Source organism: Echiichthys vipera (genome assembly GCF_963691815.1).
Source record: "Echiichthys vipera genome assembly, chromosome: 16".
Classification (NCBI taxonomy): Eukaryota; Metazoa; Chordata; class Actinopteri; order Perciformes; family Trachinidae; genus Echiichthys; species Echiichthys vipera.
Window position 1 is genome coordinate 6,646,236 of NC_139841.1, and position 26,235 is coordinate 6,672,470.

General features: G+C 39.8%; 2 protein-coding genes across 2 annotated transcripts in view; one reads left to right on the plus strand and one right to left on the minus strand.

The window, feature by feature from the left end:
* Nucleotides 1-105: 105 nt before the first annotated feature.
* txnl1 (thioredoxin-like 1) lies at nucleotides 106-6,419 on the minus strand. Its single transcript, XM_083929427.1, has 8 exons — nucleotides 6,166-6,419; nucleotides 4,855-4,951; nucleotides 2,931-3,104; nucleotides 2,475-2,597; nucleotides 1,300-1,369; nucleotides 989-1,161; nucleotides 476-580; nucleotides 106-369 (listed from the first exon to the last, which is right to left on the minus strand). The coding sequence occupies exons 1-8, from the start codon at nucleotides 6,261-6,263 to the stop codon at nucleotides 340-342; spliced, it is 870 nt and encodes a 289-aa protein (XP_083785553.1). The 5' UTR covers nucleotides 6,264-6,419; the 3' UTR covers nucleotides 106-339.
* Nucleotides 6,420-10,457: 4,038 nt separating this feature from the next.
* atp8b1 (ATPase phospholipid transporting 8B1) overlaps nucleotides 10,458-26,235 on the plus strand; it is a 39,817-nt gene continuing 24,039 nt past the window's right edge. Inside the window, exons 1-3 of the mRNA XM_083930454.1 lie at nucleotides 10,458-10,597; nucleotides 21,022-21,203; nucleotides 21,404-21,501. Coding sequence (XP_083786580.1) covers nucleotides 21,041-21,203; nucleotides 21,404-21,501 — 261 coding nt within the window. The 5' untranslated portion in view covers nucleotides 10,458-10,597; nucleotides 21,022-21,040. The remainder of the gene's footprint in view (nucleotides 10,598-21,021; nucleotides 21,204-21,403; nucleotides 21,502-26,235) is intronic.

Consider the following 26,235-nt stretch of genomic DNA (forward strand, 5'->3'; position numbering starts at 1 on the left):
AGTGCCACATTCACTGCTGCTGTTACAACCACTATTCAGCACCTACAGTAGTTCCCACAGAATGCAGAGACGACGCACATGCCTTTGAAAAAGGATTGTGTTTTATTTACAGTGATTTTCATCAGAATTACAATACAAATGATTTATAGACTGAGTCTCCACAGACGGAGAATTCATTCAGAGGAGGTCAGGTGGAGGCTGTGTGTGTGTGTGTGTGTGTGTGTGTGTGTGTGTGTGTGTGTGTGTGTGTGTGGCAGCTTTGGCAGAGAGAAAGTCCTCGGATGTATCTGCAGCCTCCTCTTCCTCTTCTTCTTCTCGTCCTCCCCTCGGTTTTCCTGTTCAATGACTCTCTCCTTTCTTTCCCACAACCTACATATGAACAGAATAAAAAGATCCTCCATGAAAACACACTCACAAACAAACAAACAAACCTGAACGTGAATGAATCCAGGACGGTGCTGTAACTGGTCCGTACCCTCTTAAAATCGCTCATGTTGGTGGCTTGTACCGGAGTGCCTATGAATGTCAGGTAGTTGATTTTCGTCGTCTCCTCGTCTCCTTGGTTTGACTTGACAAACAACTGGTGAGGCAAAGCAAGACAAATACCATCATTAAACATACTAAACCAGTTCAACCTGTGGGATGGCTCAGCTGGCACCATGTTTTTGGCTGATGAAAGGTATCAAGGGACTGAAAACACTCCCAGCCCAGAGTAGGACATTGACTTTCAGGAGACAGTGCGACGGTGCCGTCAGTGGTAAAAGAAGTACTCATACTTAATAACACAAATATATAACAATAATATTATACATTATTAATAATATTACTATATAAAGTTACTAAAGGATTATTATCAATTTAGATGACACTACAGTACCTATAGAAAGTCAAAAGGGCATCATGACTTTCTATAGGCACTGTATATCATGGTACGATTCCGTCTAGATATGATACAGTTATGTCGTGTTGCTCTAATGTTGGTCCTTACCGTAACACTCTGTACATTCTGAAACTTGACGTAGCGCAGAGGAATCAGACCGTCTTCTTTGTAGTCCTCCTCTGACAGCTCCAGAGCCTGAGTCGCTTCACTCCGCTCGGCGTCGTCGAAACCCATAGACCGGGGGAGATTGATGAACACCTTCAATTCCTTTGGGGCTTGAGCTGACAGAAGGAAGGATGAGGGAAGGAACAATAAGAGAGGGGAGGAAGAAGGGGGATATATATTTTCATTGCAGTACATCCAGCTGATATGTTCAGATGAATTGAGTTGAAGGGGTAGAGACGCATATAAAAACTCACGAAAGTCTGAGGATAGTAGCTTCATAGAGAAGAGCTTCACAGGCTGGTTGAAGGCGATAGTTATCAGCAACTAGACAAGATTAAAGGAGAGGAACATTAGACAAGTACCATCAGATTCAACTAATCAGACAGTAAACTGAGAAAAAGGTCAAGGGGACAAAGGGCGGTGTGTGTGTGTGTGTGTGTGTGTGTGTGTGTGTGTGTGTGTGTGTGTGTATACATGTTTATCCGCTATAATCGTTCAGAATTTAGGCTAACGCTAGCAGCTCTGTCTTGATTGGTTGGCGTCATATTTAACACATCTGTCAGTCATCATTCAGGAAGCCCCCTAGTAACGTTAATACTAAATAATAATAAATACATAGCATGTAAGATAAGTAGCCAAACAGGGTTATGTTGAACTAATTAACATTATGACCCCACATTTTTCCTCATCACACTTAAAAAGGGACACTGTGTAGTGTTTTAAATCCTTTAGTACATCAAATCAACATCTTCATTCATAAACAAGTCGTCATTGGTGTACAATTACCTCTTCCAACAATCTGACTGAGCAAACTATTTCTTATCTGTATTTATATAGGACGGATAAGCTCTATGGGGGCTAACATGTCTTTCTGGTCCATAAAAAAACTATGAACCACAGAGAGGGGCACAAAGCCCTACGTGGTACAGATAGGGCTAAACGCGTTTTCACTGACCATTGCTATGGACCCAGTTCTGATCTGGATGACCACGTCCATCGATCCACAGAAAGAAGTCAGGAACATTTAACGTCAGTTGTGGCAAAAAAAGTATATATTTTTATTCAAATTATTTATTTGTTTAATAAATAGCCATGTAATGAGCAGGCGATTAAAGGCCGTGCATCACTCAGTCAAGATTCCATTCGCAATAATGACCGGCTTGCTCTACATTATCCCATACATATGCGTTTACATACAGGATCTGCAAGGTATTGAAAACCCAGTTGTTCATTCTGAGCTGGATTTTTTTATGTTGAAAATGGGCTGATGGAAAGAAATTGCTTAGATTCTTCCAATCTGCCTGTTTTCGCACAAAAACTGGGACTGGTAAAAATCACAAACTTAATGCATAAACTGACTGAATTTCCATTCTTGTGATTGCAGGATCACACATTTGGGCGGTGAGGAGCCAGAGTTAGACGCTCGTACCTGTTCATCACAGTCGGACTCCATGTAGGTGGAGTCTTTGATTAAGCAGTTATCGAAGCCACAGTCGTCGCTCTCGTTGAGGCACTCGCAACCGGCTTTGTTGACGAAAGGCATAAGGTCCATCTGAAAACAAACCAAACGAGACATTTACATTTATACATGACTTTTTGGAGCAAATGGCCGATTCATTCATTCTCTTTGGTTCAGGCAAATACTGTACTTATGTATTTACTTCTTATCTTACTTTCTTCTGTTTTAAACTTCACGTCACATACTGTGTTTTCTTCCTGTCAGATATCATTGCTTAGTCTTCACAGGGTAGAAAATGGCTTCTTCAAGAGTAATGCAAAATAACTTTAAGAAATGTTATTGGCCAACTTTTTATGACACTTTGCACTAAACTCTGCACACATACAACCAAAATCCTTGAGCAGATCAGTAACACTCTCAACTCACGTATCCCTTTGGAATGTCGGAGTCCTCGCTGTTTCCCGGGTCGTTCTCTGTGTGCTGTTTGATCTTCTCCTCCAGACCCGCAGAGTCTGCCCCCTGATACTGATCCACCCGAACCCGGTTCCTGAAGAACAAGAACGTTGGCGTGGCTGAGATGTTGTTGGCTGCCGCTGTTGCCTGAGGGAGAGAGAAAGGATTTTGTGAAGTTAGCCTTGCATCATAAAACCTTGTCTAAACTAACTGTTCGATTGTCACTGTGCTGCATCTCCTGGATTGCAGCGTTCTCATTATTTAACAGCATCTTTCTGGTGACGTGTGTCGTTTACAATCCTGTTAGAGAATGAAGATCACTTTCTGTCTATAACAGCTAGAAACACAGGATATTAATCCTGTGAATGTTCTCATTTGTCCAGGTCATCGTTATCCTCAAAGCAATTTCAGTCAAAAACAACTGGACTGGTTGTTTGTCTAGGAAGACGTTTCACCTCTCATCCAAGAGGCTTCATCAGTTCATGTACGCATCTGACCAGTCCCAGCCTGGTCAGATGCGTACATGAACTGATGAAGGATATTAATGTTTTTTTGTCCACATTTTCCAACTTTCCAGCCAGTTTCACGCTTTTAGCAGCCAACCGAGAGCTTACGTTTGAATACCAAATAATGGCTGGTAATGTCTTTGTAAAGTAGAGACTTCCTGTGTGATTTCAAATCGAAGGATACCTCTGATATAGTTCTGTATTTTTTTCTTTTCATCTACAAATATCATGAAAAGACCAAAACCAACAATAAAATCAAGTTTTGTCTGTGTAGTTAAAGCCTGACAGAACTTCTTCCCCCTGCCATAGAGCTCCAATTGTTACTAACTATTTAAAACACATCAATAAGCCACACTGTTGCACTGAGAAGAGTACTATCGAATGCGCTATTTCCTTATGTTTGAGTATAGTTTGCTAAAAAAGTACAGAGACCAGCTGTTTTAGGTGATTACCGAGCCTTATCAATAATGAAACTAAAGATTTCTGTCTTCAGAAGCAACCAATAGGCCTTATCCTTTAGAACCTCTACTTCCTCTAGAGTTTGGTCCACTAATTCCCTCTGCCAAATGTAATAAGATGATTATATATGTCTACTTTCAAAGACAGCTTTCCCTTTTTGATACTTTTAGTGTCTGTCAGGTCCATTTTTTTGCTGTTGGCTAAATCTGAAGTTGTTAACTTTCTGTAAAAAAAACGGATGTTTTCTTTTCACATTAGCTAAAACTGTCACTATTCGGTCTTTAAATCGTCGTAATGCACATTCAATGGTCTGTTTCTGGACCATGTATTTCTACAATGCCGCAGTGCTTTGTTCCCCATTGTTTGAACAGATCTGAGGTTTTTTTTAAAACGACTGAATTTTCATTTTACCGATTTTCTATGGATTGTAAAATGTTCATAGATTCAGTCATTATCGTTTGTTTTTATTCGACGAAGTGTGTAGACCCCGAAATATTATTTTGAGAAGGTGTTCATCATACATAGTGGATCAATATATATCAATATTCTATAGCTGTATTGGTAAACTTTACAAACTTTCTCATTTTACAACTAAACGGTACAGTAAAATATAATTCTGAAAACAAATACTTTCTTTGGGCGCAATGGAAACTAGCAGATGCCATTAGGAGAACACAGAGAGGGCTCAGGGAGCAAACGCAGAAGGAAGTAGAGATATGTTACTTTTTTAAACTTTTTCATTGACAATTTCAGCAAATATGAAAAAAAAACTATTTTCAAAGAAAGCAACAGACTTCTACTTTTTTTTCATTTAATATTACAAATATCGCTTTTCTAAAAATGGTTGCCAAACTTGGAAACTGTTGTCCTGAAAGCAGTTCATTATCATCCATAATGCAAACCATGTTTTGACTGCTGCAGATCAGACTTACCTGACAGACATGAACATCTACTTCAAGGAAGACGACCTGTGGGTACTTGTTACTCAGCATGTTGAAAGCTGGAGCTATTCTGACACAGGGCTGACACCTGAGGAGGCAGAGGAGAGTGTGTTAGTGATCTGCTCCGGTCTCCCAAGTAGTGTTGAAACAATTACTCTGTTAATCTACAAGTCAATTCACATCAAAGAAACTAATAATCAATTAACTGGTTCAGTTATTTGTCAAGTAAAATGCAAAAAAATGATACCTGATACTTCTTTTAATACCACAGCAAAAAGACAGTAGTACCTGACAGTCTCTTATACTAGTCTTTATACAAAATGTACAGGTTATAGCGTATAGTTTAAAGAAATCTGATCATATATAATCTGATAGTGACTTTTATACATCCAAATACAACATTAACAAACATTTTTAGATAAGGAAGACTTAATATATTTCTAATGGACTATGTAGGATACACTATTTCTAAATTAAAGACATCTGGCCAATCTATTGAGGTTTGCCAGTATATCGGCAGCTTATATGACAGTAACAACATCATGAATAACTCTGATGTTACCTGCTTAAAAACTTCCAAAGGTCTGCTGTGGTATTGTGAAATACGTCCTTATCATTAATAAATATTCATCAGCGGCTACATTTGGTTTTCTTAAGGCATAACCATCCATTACAGCTTACCAGAGCTCAATTACATACTGTTATTGCTTATTTCTCATAAACCTCACGAGGTATTTCACTTATTAACATTGTAACAAACTATCAGAGTCAGAGAAAACCAGCAAATCTTCCGATTTTTAAAGCTGCAAACAGAATCGATCTCTCGTTTTATTTACAAAAGTCAATTGTCAAAACTGTTTTTGATTTTGGGTCAATTCATTAAACGGAACTCAATTTAAAGCCTCCTACTAAATACAATTGAAGTGTGGCTAACGTTGAAGAAAGACTGGCTACAATGGGGAGTAAAATAGTATATATTAATATATACATACAAAATATATAGTTTAAATATTTATATGAGTGGTAACGCTGCTGTTGTTCTTATCATTAAATCTCACAACCCCTCAGCAGCCAAGTTACTGTAATACTGCTATGTCATTGTAAGCAATAGAGCTAGTTAGCTAACAGCTGCTAACGATAGCATGCTAACCTTGTTTTGCTGGTAACGGAAGCTAACGTCACACCCGTGGATGTATAACGACAACACTACCACATATCTTCACTTTGCTTCCCTGCTCGTGTCAGCTACACAAAACAGTTTAACAGTCTTATGTTGAAACGTCGGACTCTTAGTAAGCTTACCCAGCCATTGTGAACTTCACTACGGCGAGCCTGGAGCCGGCGGCCGCTAGCTCCGGCTGGAAGTCCGGGTCGCTCCCGATCACTTTAACACCGACCATGGTACCGTTTGCGGCTGTGCTGTGAGTTGATTACCCGGGTGATGTCCAGGACAAGAAACTGGGCCGCCTTCTAAATAAAAAGTGTTGTGTTTTTAGCTTTCTGTCAGTATATTAGCTAACTAGCTGCTTCTGAGCCACACTACAGGTACAGTGAGCTGGTTCCGGATGTGGGCTCCTGATTGGTCCGGACACAACAGGAAAGGAGGGGTTTTCCCTTCTTCGGTGGTTTTTGGTCGTTTATACGCTTCTATTCGTGTTACTGCCCTCCATATGATAAGAAGAAGAAGAAGAATTGACTTTTATCTATCCCGGAGGGAAATTCATTTTTTTCACTCTGTTATTATTCATGTTACACACACAGGCCTGAAATACACACACATGCACAAACAGGAACTATATACATGCAACTAATGGAGAGATGTCAGAGCGAGGGGCTGCCAATGAATCAGTGCCCCGAGCAGTTGGGGCTTTGGTGTCTTGCTCAACAGCACCTCGGCAGTGCCCAGGAAATTAACTGGCACCTATCGAGCCACCAGTCCACGCTCTATTCATGGTCCACACAGGGAGTCGAACCGACGGCCCTACAGCTGAGTCACCTATGGACTGAGCTACTGCAGCCCCCCCCCAAAAAAACAACTATTTCCTAAAAAAGCCTGAAGCCAACTAATATAATTGTTATATTTCTTACAGTTAATAAGTACTTTTTTATGTTATGTTAATGTTCATATATGTTCAGCACTGGTGTGTCTCATTTATTATTATTATTATTAAATATCTGCATTTTATCAAATCAGATGCAAAACAACAAACAAAACAACCAAAAACAACTAAACCACAACATGACACATTCATTATACATCGGCCATCCTACTCCATAAATATTGGCATTGGCCATTGAAAAAAACCTTATTGCTAGACCACTGAGCTGCAATGTGTACTTAATTTGTTTTGCTTGATATTTTATTCAATGTTCAATTATTTGTATCCTCTGTATTGCATTACCAGTTGAGGTGGTTCGGGCATCTGGTAAGGATGAACCCTGGGCGCCTCCCTAGGGAGGTGTTCCAGGCACGTCCAGCTGGGAGGAGGCCTCAGGGAAGACCCAGGACCAGGTGGAGAGATTATATCTCCACACTGGCCTGGGAACGCCTCAGGATCCCCCAGTTAGAGCTGGTTAATGTGGCCCGGGAAAGGGAAGTTTGGGGTCCCCTGCTAAAGCTGCTGCCCCCACGACCGACCCCAGATAAGAGGGTGAAGATGAGTGAAAAGAGTGTATTGCATTATTCTTTATAAATCATATTCATACATTTTTTATAATTCTTGTGTGCATTGTACATGATACCTTGTTGTTAAAAAGAGACAAAGGTTATTTATCTAAAACTCTTTATGTGACATGCATCCTTTTAATGTTCAGCTCAACTGTTGAGCACATTTACTGGTAGAGCACATCTTGTTGAAAAAGGTCTTGAACTTAACTCAACCTGATTGAGCCATTTATATAATTTGTTAATGCTAATGAAATCCACCAGATGCCATGGTGTCTTAATATAGTCTGCCTTTTCAGTTCGCCTAGAAACAAACTAGAATTGTGCTACTGGCTTGCAGTTGTATACCTCTGCCAAACAGTCCAGGAAGGTCCAGTTTACATCCATGTCTGTCCAGACTATCATAATATATGAAGTAAAGACTTTGAAGGTATTTAAGGAAAGGTATTAAGTGTATTTTCGTTCAAACGTGGATGCTTGACACACATCTTTAACCCACAGCACAGAGGAACTGAACAATCCGTTTCAAGATTATAGTGCCACCAATCCAGTGTCCAAACAAATGTCTCCTGTTCCTGAGTTATGGCGTTGAAGAAGGGACGGAAAACTGTTTTTTTTGCAGAGGATTATGATGTCAAAATGAAGTTGACCTTAGACCTTTTGGATATAAATTGTCATTATATTACTTCATCGATTTATCCTATTTAACTTTGACCTCCAAAATATAATCAGTTCATCATTGAGTGCAAGTGGACTTTTGTGGCAGATTTGAAGTAATTCCCACGGATGTTTCTGAGATGTCACATTCACAGGGCTGTGGCAGGCGCGGAGGCTTACAAAGTCACTCACAAATCAGGGCTCTGTATGATGTAATTTTCAAAGTAAGGCATGTCAAGCAGTAATAAAAGGAATAAAAGGCACACACACAAAAAAAATATATATATATATATGTATATATATATATAGATATAAACATGCTCTACCAAGCAGTTTGTGTGTCCCGTTTATGGTAAAGCAGTGAGGCTAGGCTAATGTATTTTAAATGGATTTGTCACGAAATAATAAAACCTTCTAATAATTAATTGTTGATGATATGATGCATACAATGTTATTATATTCTGAAATAATTTCACAAGTTTGAATTTATTATAATCCCTTACTGTGTAAAGCATCCACAACCACAGCTGAATTGTCATTCATTGATATCTAGTGATAGATATTAAATGTACATTTTTAATCAAATAAAAATATTTGCATGGTTAATATTATATTTTTAAAATATAACTATATTTCTAAATTTCTGTGGGTGTCATACTTACGTACCAGGAAGTACATCAAAACAACAACAACAACAACAACAACAACAACACAAAATGGAACAATTTCAGAATTCCATCAAAATCAAAGTATCATCAGTTTCATCAGGATTTCATCTCTATCTTCACTTCCAATGCTTCCCTAAATACATAACTGGCCACACAGACCTACCTGGTTAATATGACATATTGAATGATTATCCAATATATATTTGATAGAAAAATATTTCTCACCATTTCTGAGATGTTTTAGTACTGAAATGGCAGAAATTTAAACCACATATGTGAAATATAAGAAGAATTCTGACTTTCTTACATTAAAAAGAATAATTATATATAAATAACGTTTATGGAGGGACTAACAAGTTTGCACTTGTCACTTCATTTCCATGTCAGACCCAAAAGCTCTTCTCAAATGATTCAAACGTCCCAGATATGCACCAGTGTGCAGTTCTGACAGCCAGAGGCGGATTAATGTACAAGCTGGTTGAGGCTGCAGCCTTGGGGCCCAGGTGTGCAGGGGCCCCAGACTGGCCAGTCTATTATATATATATATTTCTTTATTTTATTTACTACACTGGGGGGGGAAAAACTTGCCACCGGCTGGGGCCCTTAGGGACATTAAAAAAAAAAAAGATCGGATAGATATGGGACACATTTCCCTAATCAGCTGCCATCATGTGGCCGCATTCATAAGGTCAGTTTTGTTGTGAAATGATACGTCACTCACTGTTACTACACAGTACAAAATGTCAGAAAGGAAATGTGATAACTGAGCATGAAAAAGAAAAGCACAAAGACTGAAAGAACAACAGGACAGAGATCTACTAAAGAAAATGACTTAATTGACAGGATTTTTCAAGGTTGCGGACTCTTCTTAGCTGTGCTTGTTTCTACTATTCTGCTGTATTAACTGCCATAACATATAAGTCATGTTCACATTACTATAGATATTATTATAGTTACTGGAAGTGTGTCTTTCTCTCTGTCTTTGTCCCTCTCTGTCCATCTGTCCGTCTTTTCTCTCTTTCTCTCTCCTTTTCTTCCTCCCCAACCGGTGCAGACAGATGTCCGTCCTCCACAGAGCTGGGTCTGTCTGACGTCCCTGTCTGTTATATGGAAGGTTTTTGTTGCCACTGTACTCTATGGAGGAATTGTTGGGTCTGTAAATTATAAATAAGTCATAGAGTGTGGTCTTTACCTACTCTGTAAAGTGTCCTGAGATAACTTTTGCCATGATTTGAAAGTGTAAATAAAATTGAGTTGAACTGAATTCTTCTGCTCTGTTTGGTTGTTTCCAGATAAAGCATGATTAATAATGTGGGGGGCCCAAACAAACAGTAGCCTAGGGGCCCACGGCCACCTTTACCCGCCCCTGCCGACAGCAGCAGCAGGCGCCATGCATCTTCCCGTCTATAAATGACCACCTGGTTCCCACCCGCACACCTTTACCTGGGCGTGACGTCACCGCGACTCCCACGCGCCCTCTTGCACAGTCGCAGCCTCCCTGAATGCCGCGCGTTGTTTTTAACCAGCTATTTATTGTCGTTTTATGCGTTCGGCGCGTCGGACCGGTCCGGCAGGTTTGTGCGGGGCAGAGCAGGTGAGGCAGTGGGGGGAAGAAGGGCGGGGAGCCGCCGCCGGAGCTCTCTACAATCAGGAAGAAGAGGGAAACATGGTGCGGTGACAAGACGCCCGGACACCGACTGAGAACAGGATTCACCTTTCGATATAAACCTGACAAGGACACGAAGTAAGTCCAGTGAAAACGTACCAATGTGCCTGAGTGTTTTTGCTTTGACGTTTTAGACTTAATATCGTTTAGAGAAGCGGGGGAGCGTTTCACCTGGGCGGCTGCTGCTGCTCACCTTTCCTCCCCCCTCCACGGAGCCTTCGCTGTGTCTCTGGGGCGAAAACAGCAGGTCAAAACGCTCACTTTAGGGCTCGTTTTGTGGGTAAACGCAAGTTAGTAGTGTTTAACCCTCCTCAGTTCCCGGGCTCTGGCTTGGAAAACGTGTTTTTTTTGTAAAGAAGGCTATTTCGTAATAGTTTCTTGTAGCACATTTCCCCATCCCTGTAGTCCAATAAGGGTGGACTTCCCAGGCTTTCATATCCGCCAATACACTGACACAACTCTCTTTTTTTTAAAAGCAGAAAATGAACATTATGGTCTCAACTTTGGAGTTATTAGGACTGTTGTAATGTAATAAACTGCATTAGCTTTTGCCAGGTGTAGGATAAATAAACAAACTGTGTTCGTAGGCTACTAAAGGTAACAACTATAGGGGTGTTTTTCTCATAATAAGGGAGAAAGGCAAGTTATCAAGGGCCAAACGTTTATTTGAAGTTAGATTCATAATCTGTTCACTTGTATCTTTTTTTTATAGTAGGGCTGCAGGATAGGCCTATGAGGAAAATTTGTGATAGGCCTTTGCAATATCGTTGTTGAATTTCCCCATAACAATATTGCCATAAATAAATAGAGGTGGATCGATGTAAAGATTCAACGATAAACAATCCGGGTATCTTTAAGATGCAGCTTTTGTTTTTGAAATGACCACTTCAATTATATTAAAGCTGTTAAATGTGTTTTTGTTTTTTTGTGCGTTGATATACAGTAAATGTAGCATCGGTGGCACTTGTATCGTGTCAGACTTTGTGGTATCGTTTCATTGATGCATCAAGATAAAACGATAAAGATGTGATTTCCACCCCTGATAATAAACACATATTAAAGTGTAGGCTGTTTGGTTCTGCCCTTTTGCTGCCTTCAGTATACTGCAAAATGCAACAACATGTTCAATTAAAAAACTATTATTTCCAACATGACTTTATTGAACAATTTGAACATTTAAACGAACACAAAATGCACCATAAAAAAGATGAGTGTTACTTTTTAAAGTGCATTTCTCTCTCTCTTTCTCTGTCTCTCTCTCTCTCTCTCTCTTTCTCTCTCTCTCTGAAATCTTAGTACATTATGAGTGCTTTTTGTTTTTTTAATTTCATTTAACATATTTTATTAAATGTACTTACTTTTCAAGGTAAGGTATCAAAACTGTTGTTAAGGGATTGGTATTAAAATGTTGGTATCTTCTAAGCACTCCTATTGAATATGTTCAGAGGGTACCCTAGGCGAACTACAGTTCCAGGCCTGCTGTTCCTGGATCAGTTGTTCCATTGCATAACAGGGAGCCTTACCACAATGACTAAGGAAAAGATGTTTGTTAAAAAACAAATCATGCATCTCTGTTTTTTGCATTGATTTGAAAGGGAGGATAGCATGGTCCTAGTTGTGGATGGCTTACGGATTTTAGTTTTTCCTTTCACATCCGTGGCATGGGATGGAGGAAAATATTTTAGACGGGAAGAAAAAAAACATCCTTCTATTGCGTTCTCTCACAAAAAGTTTGCATTGTCTAGCATAGCCATAGACCTTTTTACTGCTGACACAACTCAGCATTGACCACATCTGCTGTGTTCTGTTTAAACTATAAACTTTTTACAGCAACCTCATGTTCTAAGGCAGACATATCTTTCATAACATTTGTGATGCCAATGAAGAAGACAAAGTACCAGAGTCCTGTATTTCTCATGCTGAAGGAGTTTATTTATACTTGATCAAGTGGAACAAAAGAGTCGTTCACACAAAGTAGTCTGTGGGGCTGCCTCAATTCTAAGGCTCAAACAGCAAAGCTCAGATCTCGTACTATGAAAGGTGGACCGAGATAGCAAAGGGGAGATGTGTAAACATCCAATTGGCTATAATGCATCAACATGAAGATTAAGGATTTACACCAGCTTGGAAATGCAAAGTGTTACCCAGTGACGGTGAGCGTTATCATCTAACTCTACAGCTGTGTCTGCAACCTGCCACAGAGTGAGATACAAGACGCCAAGAGAAATCATGGCCTTGGCGTGTTCGTCCGAGAGAAAGTAGGGCAGATAACTCATCACAGCAGCAATCTAACAGAAAGTCCTGTAATTATAGCTGTCCACTATAATTACTGAGGGATTGATCAATACACAAACTGTATAGGGAAATGGAATTATTATCTAAAATGCCCGAAAAAACAAGCCTTCAAGATGGGGCTAGGGGATAATTCAACATAATTTGTGTTTTTCAATGGATTTGTATGGGGATGAAAACATATTCACAATTATTTCATCTTAATTCATAAAACCAGCACATACTCACTTAGATTTTGTGATATTTTCTGTTTATTTTTCACTAAAGTTCTTAATAAAATGAGAAAAGACTCAGTATTTTTCATTCATCAAGTATTTAAGTCACACAGGGGTTTACAAAAGTAGACTTTACCATGTGGTTATTTGGACTTTTTATTTATTGAATTACCAGAGAACATGCTATATCGTGACATATCGTTATGGAGACATGGGATGTCCTATATCAGGATAGAGGATTTTGACCATGTTGTTCAGCCCTACTGTAGGACCTGCATGTAGGTAGTGACATACACCCACATAGTCAGTTGTAGCTGGTGTTGTGTCTGAACACAGTGGCAGCTCCCGGGCGCATGTGTCCGACCAGCCTGAATGTTTTTCCATAAACAAACAGTGAAGCTCTTCTTCTGCAGCCAGAGTAAGCACGAGTCCTTTTGATTAGGGAAATGTTCGTCTCCTTATGGAAATGTTCGACCCCGAAACCTGTGATGGAGAATTTGAATTATGTCTTGAGAGTCAAATGGATTGAAGGGTTAGCTGAGGTCAATATGTCTGACCGTCTTCTATATTTTCTTAGTTGTCATGATACCAGAGTTTTAAACTTTTATACAATACTAGTATAAAAGGACTTTACTCTGTACCTCTTTCAATAATGCAACAAAAAGAAAAAAATCCTGGTTATAGAGTGCTGGTGCTGGACACAGTGCTGGTAATAGAAAATTCCCTGAACACACACGTTCAATATTCTTCCCTATAGTTTAATCTCTGCAGCCTTGGGTTGAATATCGGATTGTCAATCTTCTTTTTTTTTATAGCTTCATTACTTTCAATAAAATCAAATCTTGATATGTAGTTAGTTACACCTGTATTCTTTCTACTTCATTTGTTATTTTAGATGTTGTTAAATGATCTCATTTTCATGATCTGTTCTTAAATCGACTCAGAGCAAATCTGTGTAAACACCCATACCAAGTGCCAGCTGAAAACAGTTTCAATTAATCCAGTTACCCTGTGGTTTTATCGAATATTTCAAATGAATGTGTAAATCAAGTTATAATCTGGGACCCCCTTTAAATTCTTAAATTCATCAATTGTTCGTCAAGGGCTTATGCTTTCTTTTCCCCTTTCTTCTGTACGAACTGACAGGGGATACCATGCAGTAGAGGTCCCCAGCCAGAATACTGTATTATCATGTATTATATCTAGGGTTCCTGCAACAGCCTGTGCTACATGGCTACACTGCTGTGCTACACTAGACCAGGGGATGTCCAATTAATGTTTTTAAGGGGTTTGGTTTTGACCTTTTTCAAATGAATTGACAAACAAAGGAACCTCTGTCTAGGACATACATTTTAATCATGTTATCATAGGAGATCTTTTATGAGTAGAGTATGAGATCCATTTATCAAAACATTGAGCCATAGTGCCATCAGTATTAAAAAACACCACCACAGGTACCAATCCAGCCACAAGCTCTTCCATCAAACATTTTTCCACTGACGCTTGAGCTCTGCTCTCAGTCATCATTTATATGTACGAAGTACAATATGCTGTATGCAAATTAGGAGTCAAATACCGTTTGACTAAGGGGAGGACGTTGGTGCTCGTGTGTTTGTTGGAGGATTTCTCTCTGTAAATATCATGTGTCCTGATTTCTGCTGAGGAGAAGCATAGCGAGTGCGGCTTCAGACTGACATAAGAAAAAGCCATAGCTCTAGAGCTCATCGTCATCATCCACAGAGGAGTTGAACATATTAACTCTGGCAGTAATAGTGCATTGCTCAGGGATTCATTGTCTGGACTCAAGCTGTGAGTAAAACACTGAAGAATCGTCTCATTAACCTTCATTAAGCTGCAGTTAACGCAGAGCAGTTGACTTAGTTGGAGACTAGCTGGTGAACATGGTGGAACATTTAGCAGCCAAAGAGCAGCTCAAGAGTTGGTAGAGACTAAAAAAGAGCCAACAGGAGAGTGAATATTAGACACAAACACAACTCCAAATAAATGATAAAGTTGCCCCCATGTTTGCTTGATGTGTGAATAGTGTTTGCTAACAGGTTTGCCATGTTAAAGTAAAATGCTGATGTGTTAAATTTGTGTTCCTAACTTTAATATTCTATCTATATACACACTGCTGTGTCCATATGCAATACTGTTGATCTGGACCAGGTCCAACTTTCTTACCTTCTGTGCATGTGGACCTCTGCTGTGCAAACGCAAAGTTGTCAATGAAATTAATGAGGAAGCTGCTATTTTTTAACTCGCCCTCACATTGATACTTTTACACTTGTTTACACTTGCTTAAAATGACTTAAAAAGTCGGCAGAAGATGATTAGGTCAAAAGAGGAGAGTGGCAGATTGTTTTTGTGCCGCTCTATTTGCAGAGTCACTGCTGCCGAAACCTGACTCTGCATTAATTGACTGATAGCATCTGTTCTCGCCACCCCAACACCCCCCCCCCCACACACACACACACACACAAATACAAATACCTGAAATCCCCCTCTGCTGCGGCCTAGACCACTTGTCACAACAGCAGCTCATCTGTGAAGTAATGAATTAGTATAATACCTTTCACTCTTGTTAAACTTACCGGATCTTGGTGCCATACATGGTCACTTAAGGAATGCCCATTAAAACGGTTACAAACAGGTTTAATTGAAATTAAGTTAAAAATTTAGCCACAGACTAAGAAACGGGTGATTGGATCTGGTGGATTAGAAGAAGAAGAAGAATAACTTTATTTATCCCGCACGGGGAAATTGAATTTTTTCACTCTTATTATTAATCAAGTTACACACACAGGCCCATATTATGTGGGTTTATACAATATTGGTCCATGCAGTCTATGGTCTTGTCTTTCAACAATTGATGATTCATCTTCTTCTTTGTTTTTATATATAACTTTCTTGCCAATATCATCTGATCCTAGCCAAAAAATACCCCATACTAAATTACCAAAATGTAAATTTTCCATTAAAACGCCTCTCTATTGAAATACACACATTCTCCTCATATCAATTAACTGACACAGGTAAATATTAAAAGTATACAATAATCCCTTTTTCAAAGCCTGCTCCTCACCTCAGCGGTCTGAGTGAGAGCTGCTCTCCTCCTCCCTCCTCCTCCTCTCCGGTTTCACTGTCGTTGCTCAGGTATGCCCCCCCCCCCCCCCCCCCCACTGTTGTTGCCATAGCAGTGTCCTGGCACAATACCAAGGTATCCAACTTGTTTTCTGAGACGGGCGGTCCTGCTGTTCAACCTCTGGGTGATTGTTCTTTGAGAGGTTGACAGAGCCGTGGGCATTCAGCCCTCAGGACCAGAACAGATGAATGCCCTTTTTTTTGACGAGTCTGTTTTCAGGCTCCGTAGATGTCTCAGGCAGTATTGCAGTTTACATCAATACTTGTTCTGAACAAGTAACTTCTTAAACAGTTTTGCCTCTTGAAATTTCCTCTTCGGGATCTATTCAGTTCAATGAAGCTGGTATTTTTCTTAACTGCTTGTAGTTTGTTTATAGCAGTGGCTCTGCGATAGAAAGTTGAAGGTATACGGTCTTTGGGGTAGAAGTTAGCTATGACTCCAAAGGTTTCTTTTTAGTAAGAAACACCCAATCAACTAAGATTCTGCTCTTGGTTTATTTTGGATGAATTTAGCAACTATGGTGTATAATGTTTTGCAGTGTTTTAAATGTGCTACTGCTGTGATTTACGTCTATGACTGGCTTCTTCTCCATGGCAACGGCATCCAAGTCTCATGGGCATTGCAGTATTTACATCTGCCTGCCTTTACCTTACATGGCAGTGGAATTTGTTTTCAGTACAGCTCCTTGGTACAGGTTCCACCATTACATTAAACATATAACATAGATATACATACAGACACATTACACAATACTTAAGGGCCATGCTTAATCCTCAGCTTCCCGAGTTTAGAACATAATTGCTGTGGGAATTAATTAAACTGGTTTTCAAGCGGTTTGTTTTTGAGGCCATTGTCCTGTAGGGGAAAGGGGGAAAATGGCCGACTTATGGACAGATTTCCGACATAAACAGGTCTTCTTGGTGCTTCTAACCCTGTCACATGTGAAGACGAGAAACCCAATAATATTCTGGGTAAAGTGAACGGTTACTAAAGAAGTTATCTAGGTCTGTTAACCCGGGTATGAGAACTCGATTTTACCTGGGGTATGGCTTTAAGCCGATTTCTAATCTGTTTTTTAAACTACATGTAAACGCGCTGATTAAGAATAACATTTCTAAAGCAAGGCTTTGAACTGAAATACAGAATGTGGGGGAAAAACCCTTCTGAGCCCAGCAGCTTGTCACATTCAACTAAACTAAAAAGGTTCTGAATATAAACTTTTCTTTTCACGTTTCTCATGCGATGGTATTGAAAACGTTTTGGATTTGACTAAAAGGTTTACTTGATAAATATCTCATTTTGTTTTTCTTCCTTTTTAAAAGTCCATCTTGTTTTTCACATTTCGATGTGCTGTCTGAATAACCTTTGCATACCTGACTCTCGATAGCCTACTAACAATCTTGTTTGTTTGTTTGCTGTTCCCACATGAATCAGATTTCACATTTTCCTCTCAGGTGATGCCGCTCATCCAGATTCTTGTCCTTTGTCCGTTAAGGGAGATGCCACACCAGCAGAAATCAAATACAACCCCCCTGCCTGGGGGGATGTAGAGCCACTGAGGAGGGTAGGGGGATGGGATCATTCTAAGTCTTCATTATCTCTTGAGGAGACAGAGCGCTGTCTTATTTAGACCAAGTATTGAGACATGCCTCTGATCGTTACACAGCAAGCCAGGTCCCTGTAATTTAGAAAGACCGGTTTATTTTCTGTGTATCACAATCAAAGAAACCTATTTTTAAAGTTGTGCATGCCTTCGGTGATGACGTGTTTCTAAAAGGGTTTGTGGATTAATGTAGGTGTGACACAGGACTTTAGTTGAGGTTGTGTTTCCCTTTGGCGTGGCACATTGTTTGACTGGATGATGACAAAATACAAATCTATCTTCAGATGAAGTCGTCGAGGTGTCCTTTAGCCCATCTTCACTCAAACTGCAGAAAACTGACTCTCAACTCCTGTCAAGAAAACTAGTGATCATCCAATTTGGAAAAATTCCTTCTCTGGGAAGGAAACAAGTCTTTATTTGGTTCAATAGACAATCCATCATGTCAACAATTTCATTCCTCCTCAACAGTTTTCAACAGCCCAAAGACCAAGACCAGAAACTAAAGAGTAAAGTGCTAAAGACATTGTAATACTGCTTATTCAAAATACCTGCTGAACATTTAGCTGTCCTCTTATTTGCTCACCACTTCAGGTTTACCTCCCCCTCAGAGCATTGAAACCTCTTTGTTTTCCTCCCCCTCCTCACTCTGTTTTCATGTGCACACTTGTTTGACCAGCTAGAGCTCATTCAGTCAAACCACTGTTTCTTTGAATTAGGAACAATTACATGAGAGTTCTATTCAATTAGCAACAATATACACAACACAGTATTGATCCAGCAGTCTTGTGCACAAAGTGGACACAATGAAACCCAACCTTTTTAACGAATGTCGAACAGACCCAGCTCTATGTTGGACGGCTGTCTGTCTTGACTGGTTCTGGATTCATCAGCCCTCACACCTAGCAGTGATGCTGTTGAGTGTTCTCTAGGTGTATTTGTTCTTGGAAACAGGATTAATGAACCTCATCTGCTGTGCTAATGGACTCCTCCACATCATTAAACATTAAGCAGATGGGAAGTGTCAACCCAAACTTGGCACCTGCTAACTAGGAGCTGTTAGGAGGATGTTGCAGGGATTTCCATTGAGAAAGTGGATTTGTTACACTGGGATGGAGACATGATTCAGAATGACCATCCTACAGTCTGACAGTCCTTTTGTGTCTGCAAGAAATACAATAATACTAATCAAACATATGTTAAACACCTTCTTTTACTCTTTCTCCTACTCCTGGTTTTTAAATACAAAGGGTGGGCAACATTCTGTCAATGCATACGTATATGTGTCAATGACTCTTTGCTCTCTCTTTGCAAAATTACAGCAGGTCAGGTGCCTGTTAGGTTAGCAGGGATCCTTCCCTGGCACTTAAAAAAAAAATAAACAACTCTATTTTTATGCTTTTCAATGCATTCTGGCACCTTATTTACATTCAAACTACAAACAAAAATTCCCAGTGCGAATATTTGTTTTCATTATTAAGTAGAAAAAGGTCGGAGGGCGACTTGGCCCATGGAGATTTAACGGCACAAATTCAGCTCAAACAGGAGGAAATACTGCATTTGTTGGGGACTATGTTCAGCAGCAGATTGATACATATTTGGTGCTGTAGTGAGCATTTTCCTACAGTGTGTGCGTGTGTGCGTGTGCGTGTGTGTCATACAAAAACACACATACAAAAAGATGCATTCATTGTTGATTGTGGTATAGGATTTGTTGTTGTTTGTCTATCACAGGACCTGACTTGTCCTTTGAAACAAACTTTAAAAAGGTCTTTAGTGGCAGATTGTGCGATCAATGATCTCTTCTTAATAATAATAATTAAAAATCTTGCATCTGCTCTTAGAGGTTTATCCTGCTCTTCCAGTCGCATCCTAGAATCAAACAAACATGATGACATCAGGAGGTTTGGCAGAAACCACGGGTGAAATCGGACCGTAAACCTAAACTGCAGCTCGTTATTTCTGTATTTGTTTACTGAGTATCGATGTCTGCACACAGTAGATGGATGCTCAGTTTTTTATGGCGAGGAAGTTCCTCTCCTGTTTTAAACCTGAAACCTTTGAACCATTTGACACTGACTGAGGAAAGCATTCAGTAAATGAAACTATACACAAGTTTTTTTTTTGATGTCATTTTTTTGATACATTTATTCTGCCCATAAAAACATGTTTTATCTGTTGGTTTTGAAAGGGGCATTTTCAGTGCTTGACTTTGGGTCAACTGTATTCTAAATGTCATCTTCCTGAGACCACACAATTCTAAAGGCCTCAGTATCAGGGCCGGGTGATATGGCCAAAATCTTCTATCCCGTAGGCCTTAAAATCTAAAATCTCCTGATTAATAGTGTTAATCATGATGTAGCATGTTCTCTGGTAATACGATTATAACCACATGGTAAAGCTTATTTATGAATCCTCCTGTGTGAATTAAATACTTCACAAATGAAAAGTACTGAGCATGTTCTACTTTTATCAAGAACTTAAGTGCAAAACGATCATAACTGTTTCAAGGGAAATTCCTACTATACACTGACTATGATTACATGCATGCACATAATAGTAGATGTAAAACAAAGCAAACTTCAAATGATATTCCCTTAATGTTTCACACCAGATTTTCTGAGAAACTTTAGTCCATATGTGCTCATTATTATCTCGATGTAATTTCATCATGATACGATACCATGGAGAGACTATTTATTATCATTGAAATTTTCCTTAAATGGTAATGCTTAAATGAACTATGTTGGAGGATGTGTTGTCTGACAGTGGCTAAAGGTAAAATAGTTTATAGTACTTGTTATGGCCCCTTGTTGGTTAAAACCCACTTCCTCTCTGATCTTTCTACAAGAACATTGTGTGTTTTTGTAGTCTGGATAAAGCGTGTTGGCATGCTTATGTTCATTAGCATTAAACACAAAGTACAGCTGAGGCTAATGGCAATGTCATTACTTTTGCAAGTGTTTAGTCCAAAAAGACAAGTATGGACAAATTGAAATGTTGACCTGATGATAATGGTGCTAGATGAAAGTCATTACGGTTCATCTTGAGGGAAACATGGATGTCTTTTCCAAATGTCATGGATATTTGGGCTGCCCCTCTTGGATAAGCTGACTTTTCGTTCATCTTTGTGTTAGTCAACTACGATTGTCAGGTAGAAAGTTGAAAATCTTGTTGTATGCATCTGTCCTCCTCCCCATTTGTTGTTTATTTTCATTTATTGATCAGTTGAAACGTTCTAATTTCTCAGAGATACCTGAGGTGTTAAGATGAGTCGGCCGCGTGTGGACTCGGCGGGTTCTGTGGGGCCTGACGATGAGGTCATGCCATACAGTGACGATGAGACGGATGATGAATTGGAAGTGAGCTCTGAAGAGGAACCGGATGTGCCGCCAGGAGCCCCGCATCCCCCGGTGGAAGCTAGACCCAGCGGTGAGTCATACAGTCAGACATACTACTACTAATACTACTACTACTAATGACATATGAAGGAAGGAAGCAGGTGGAAAGCTGTCCGACTTAAACAATGTATTCAACAGAACTCAGCAGTTAGATAAATGTTATTTATTCTGTAGTCTGCATATTACATTTCTGTTCAGGAAACTATCTTTAATAACTTTTTGTTTTTCCAGAGATGGCATGGAAGGTGAAAGCCAACGATCGACCTTATCACCACCTTCCGGAGTTTCAGAAGAAAGTCTTCCTTTGCATCAAGAAAAGCAGATACTCTGTAAGTTCTGACAGGTTCCATAAAACTGCACCTCTATCCTCCCTCCTTGTTGATCCTGTCAGAAACTAATAATAGTATTTGTGCTACTCAAGATCTTTTGAAAACAAAAGATTTCTTGAAAACAAAAAAAGGACACAATCCATGGAAAGCAAACGAAACAAGCAATGGAACTTGCATTAGAAAAAATAAGTCACATAACCATGTTCATTTAAAAACACGGACCTATCAATAAAATTGCGTCCATATCTTTCATTTTGGATTTAGAAGCATTTAGCAGTAATAATCCCTGTGTTTCAAGTCCTTCTGCAATATACTGTATTACAGCTCTGCAATATACTTTCTTACAGCTCTGCAATATACTGTATCACAGCTCTGCATGAGACCCAAGCAGGGCCCAAACCTTTCCCCTACCTCCATCTTTTACGATCACACTAAAGATTTCAAGTCCCAGGCCTGAGCTGAGACCGAGCTGATAAAGCACCAGAACTCTACAGTGTTGTCTTTTTAGGTCTGGAAACAAAAAAACAAAACTTGTGTACCTGTGGTTATGTACAAACACAATCACTACATCTATGGAAAAATCTAGTAAGTGGACCTTGAGTTGAGTTTAGGCATTACAGATGATGGTTATCGATGTATCCTACCATTTGCTACCCTTGGCCATAAGAGACAGTTACATTACATGTAGTGTAACTGTAGCACAAATGGATAAGTCAAAGTCAGCAAAAGGACGGGCTAATGTGAGCTGCATGGGAGTATCTAGTTTGCTGACATGAGCCACCAGCTCATGGTTGGCCCACATTAGGTGATAAGGCAAAACCCCTGAGTGTATTGAACCATGCATAGTGTTTTATTGCTTATGAATTGAACTTTTCATTTATAAGAGGAAAGGATGGGCTAATTTACTGTATTTATCTTATTATAAAAATCACATAATCCCACTTTAAAGTCATAATCCGTAAGATATGAGATACGTTGTTTCTAGCGACCTCTTTGGCAGTAAGATGTAACTACAGCCGAGCTTGTTCTTTCAGAGCCTCCATCTTGTCACATTCAGTCACTATGCTACCTGATTATTTGCCCTTCTTCACTTTGATTTGTTTTTTTTTTTCGTTTTTTTTGGACTGGAACGGTTTTCTTTCTCTTTTTGTTGATCTTCCATATGTTAGTCAGCAGTACTGAAATGGAAATGCATACGCTTCAGGGATGAGCTCCACCTAAGTAGACCAACCGCTGCTGACTCATGTGCAAACCGTCACTTATAGAACTTATAGAATTTTACGCGGGAATGCCACCCCAGGCACTCAAATGTATTTCTGGGCAAAGCAGCAAGTACAAGTACAAGTCATTAGTGGGTCATATTATCAGTCACCGTTGTTTTAACTCACTCTTTGACAGATAGGAACAATAAACTAGATAAAAATCTTACGGATTATATTTTTAAAGGTTGAATATGGAGAATGAGCAGAATACCGCCATCTATTGTCAAGCTCATAGTCGCAACAACAAAACAAAATTCCACCAGTCTTGTTGCCATGTCTGGAGACAGACTCAGGTCTACTTGGCCAGGTCTGTTTGAGCCTGTTTGAACCCATCCCCTCCAGCAAGTTGCACCATAAAAACAAGTATTAGAGGAGTTTGACTGACAGTTAGCGTAAGCTGTTACAGCTAAGTAAACATGAAAGTTAGCTAACCGATCAAGGAGAACCGTAGCCATTTGGGCGTTTGAATGGCGTTTCTCTCCTTCCTCTCAGTCCATGGAGTGAATGCTCGGCCTATATTGACTCTGGTTTTGGCCCGTCTCCGCTCACTCAGCTGCTGGGACAAATAATGTCCCCTTCACTGAGGCTTCAAAGCAGCTACAGGATTGGCAAACTCCATTTCACCCAGTGCCAGCCTACAGTAGCTGCACCCAACAACAGACAACCCTGGCAACCAGCTACGCCCAATGCTATTGGCTGCTACCATGAAAACAGAACAGGACAGCAAGTCATTCTCAAACGTGTCACAATTAAAAGAAAAAAAGAATTCAGACTAAATATATTTTTTATGGAAAAGCAGTAGGATCATTCTGTAGGCTACCCCTCAAAACTCCCCGTGGGTGTATTATTTCATAAAAAAATTATAGCTTTTAATAAAGATTCTACATATTCAAGCTTTAAATCTGGTAAGCATTGTGTCATTTAGCGGGGCAAAGCGATTGGCAAAGAAATTAGGAAATACCAGAAGTGATGTTGGTAGTATCTGGAGGTTAACAGAAATACTGAATGTATCTTCTGAACAAACAAAGTCAGGTGTAAGATGGGCAATTATTAACTCCCCTCATACTGCACACGACTATAAGGAATTTTAACCATGTTTAGTACAATATTTTATATAATTCCCCTCAAAAGTTTTCCTTGTGTCTGCTTCCTCCTGACGTCACCGCTCTGTTTCTGCTGAGTCATTTCTTCTCCATCAGGGCTCCCTGAGCTGCTGAAAAGTCATGTTTGAAATATGTTGAGAGCTATTTGTGCTTTGGAGGGTACTATTATGTTTGAACGTGGCATCTTTTGAACTAATATGCAGGTGAAAGGTGAGGTGTGAGGTGGAAGCATGTGAATGAAGAACAACTGGGTGAACTTGATCTAGGAGAGAGCTTTCATGCCAACAAAAGATCATTTTCTAGGCTTCTGTAATGTTTTAGTTTAGCAAACTAAACTCCTTTTGTCAGTCAACCTTACACATGGAAAAAACCCCAAATGATTTGATGTTTATTTTTATAATGTAAAGCTCTAGCTGATTGGTCAAATGTTGAGACTCAGCTGGGGCTGTTTTGTCTTTAGCAGTCGGTGAACAAAGGAGTGTTAAAGTGTCGTCGGCCTTCGTGGGGGCTGAAACCTGATCGTCCAGCTGAGCAGACCTGTATCGCACTAATAGACACATTAGACACACAGAGAGCCAGTGGGACTGAAGCCAGAACATGTTCCTAACGACTTCAACAGTTGTCGTCTGTACATTTAGAGTTTAGGAAGTTGGTGGGGAGAAGGTGAAAAGGATGTTTGTGAGTGTGCCCGTTTATCCTGCAGCTGAATCTGGTCAGAGTTCATATCTCTGATGAAATGCAGCTCTGTCTCATTACTGACGTCACCTCAAACTGGGCCACTGCCTTCTCGGGCAGCCAGGACACTGACCGCTAAGTTGGCAATGACTTCTTCTCATTATTCCTTTGGTTGGCCTCTTAGTTTTTTTTTCCATTAAAGGTAAATGTTAGTTATTCGTCTGTGGCAAGTGGAAACACTTTGTGTCCGACTCATTCCTGTTTCAACATCACAGTACCTCTCTGTGCACTAGGGTTGCCCCTTCTTATTCGACAAATCAGCGAATCTGTCATTTTAGTCCTAGTCGACTAATTCTTTAGTTGTCATTTTTTTATGCTTTTTTTCCATTATGATGAATTATTTCCAAGAAACTTATGAGCACATCTTTGGTAAACAAGTTTAACTTGTGCTTAAACTGTGTTTTACAGATCTGTCGATTAAATCAACTTTATTTTATTCGACATAATCGTAAGGGTGTTAGGGGCCGTCCACACAAACGCGGGTATTTTTGAAGCCGTGTGTTTCTCTGCGCGGTTTGGCCTTTCATCCACACGTAACCACAGTCGCGGAGTCCTGAAACTGGAGTTTTTTGTAACCGAAGTCCAGGGTGAACTTTTTGGAAAAGTCTGGTTTCAGCCCTCATGTGTGGACAGGAAAAAAACAAGGGAAAACAGCAATTTCTTGTCGGCATTGTTTGACGTCACACTGTGCGACAGTAAACAGTCAGTTGTATCCATGGAGACTTGTGGAGCACTCTAGACGTGACTCTAGACGTGACCAGCTGACGGGGGCTTTGGTTTAAAAAATACCTGTGTTTGTGTGGACTAGGCCTTAGTCAACTAAGAATTTCTTTAACCCTTCCATGGCCACCCTTTTTTAAGAGTGTTGAGGACAGGGGGTGTTCAGGGTGGGATATCAGGTCAACAGTAGACGCCACGTACAGTAGAAGTGGTGTGCATCATCTTAAATCTGCAAACTGAAGATTAATTTAAGGTGCGGCTCAGCACTGTGTCAAGGTTTTCTAGTCATAAATCAGAAATAATAGATACATAATTCATTAATTGAATACATTTTAAACGTGTATAAGATTTAAATATATGAAGTCCATTGTCATGCTCACTAATGAATCATAAGTTGCTGCATCAGCTTTTGGGTTGATACCATTTGATTCATAGATTTGGTGCACAATTCAAAAACAATTTACAACATTACACTTGCATTAGAAAAAATGATTTTTTTCCCCTCCAGACTGTCTGGATTAGCATAAAGTGGGCATGTCGGTAAAGACGAGAGTCGTAGGTGCCCATAGAACCCATTTCATTCACATATGATGTCATGGGACCCCTCTGAAAAAGGCCATGCCAGTTTTTCGTTGCCAAAATTCAGCTATAACTTTTGAGCATACTTCCCCCCTCCTTCCCGAAAAGACAGCATGTTCTGGTTGGTACCACTGGATTCCTTAGAACATTGTAGTGTCATCCTGCTGGCGTTAATCGAAGACGGCGTTACTGTGCCATAAAGGTCCATAAAGAAATACCTTCCCCTGTTTGATGTTGAAGAACTTGACTGTCCTGCACAGAGCCCTGACCTCAACGCCATCAAACACCTTTGAGATCAAGCGGAACACTAGACTGGCCTCTAGATAGCACAGTTG

Bases quoted from the DNA above. Each gene is read 5' to 3' on its own strand.
- txnl1 (XM_083929427.1), bottom strand. From the start codon at position 6,263: ATGGTCGGTGTTAAAGTGATCGGGAGCGACCCGGACTTCCAGCCGGAG. The intron at 3,105-4,854 runs GTAAGTCTGATC...TCTCTCCCTCAG, and splicing joins TAGATGTTCATGTCTGTCAG to GCAACAGCGGCAGCCAACAA. The intron at 581-988 runs GTAAGGACCAAC...TTGCCTCACCAG, and splicing joins AGAATGTACAGAGTGTTACG to TTGTTTGTCAAGTCAAACCA.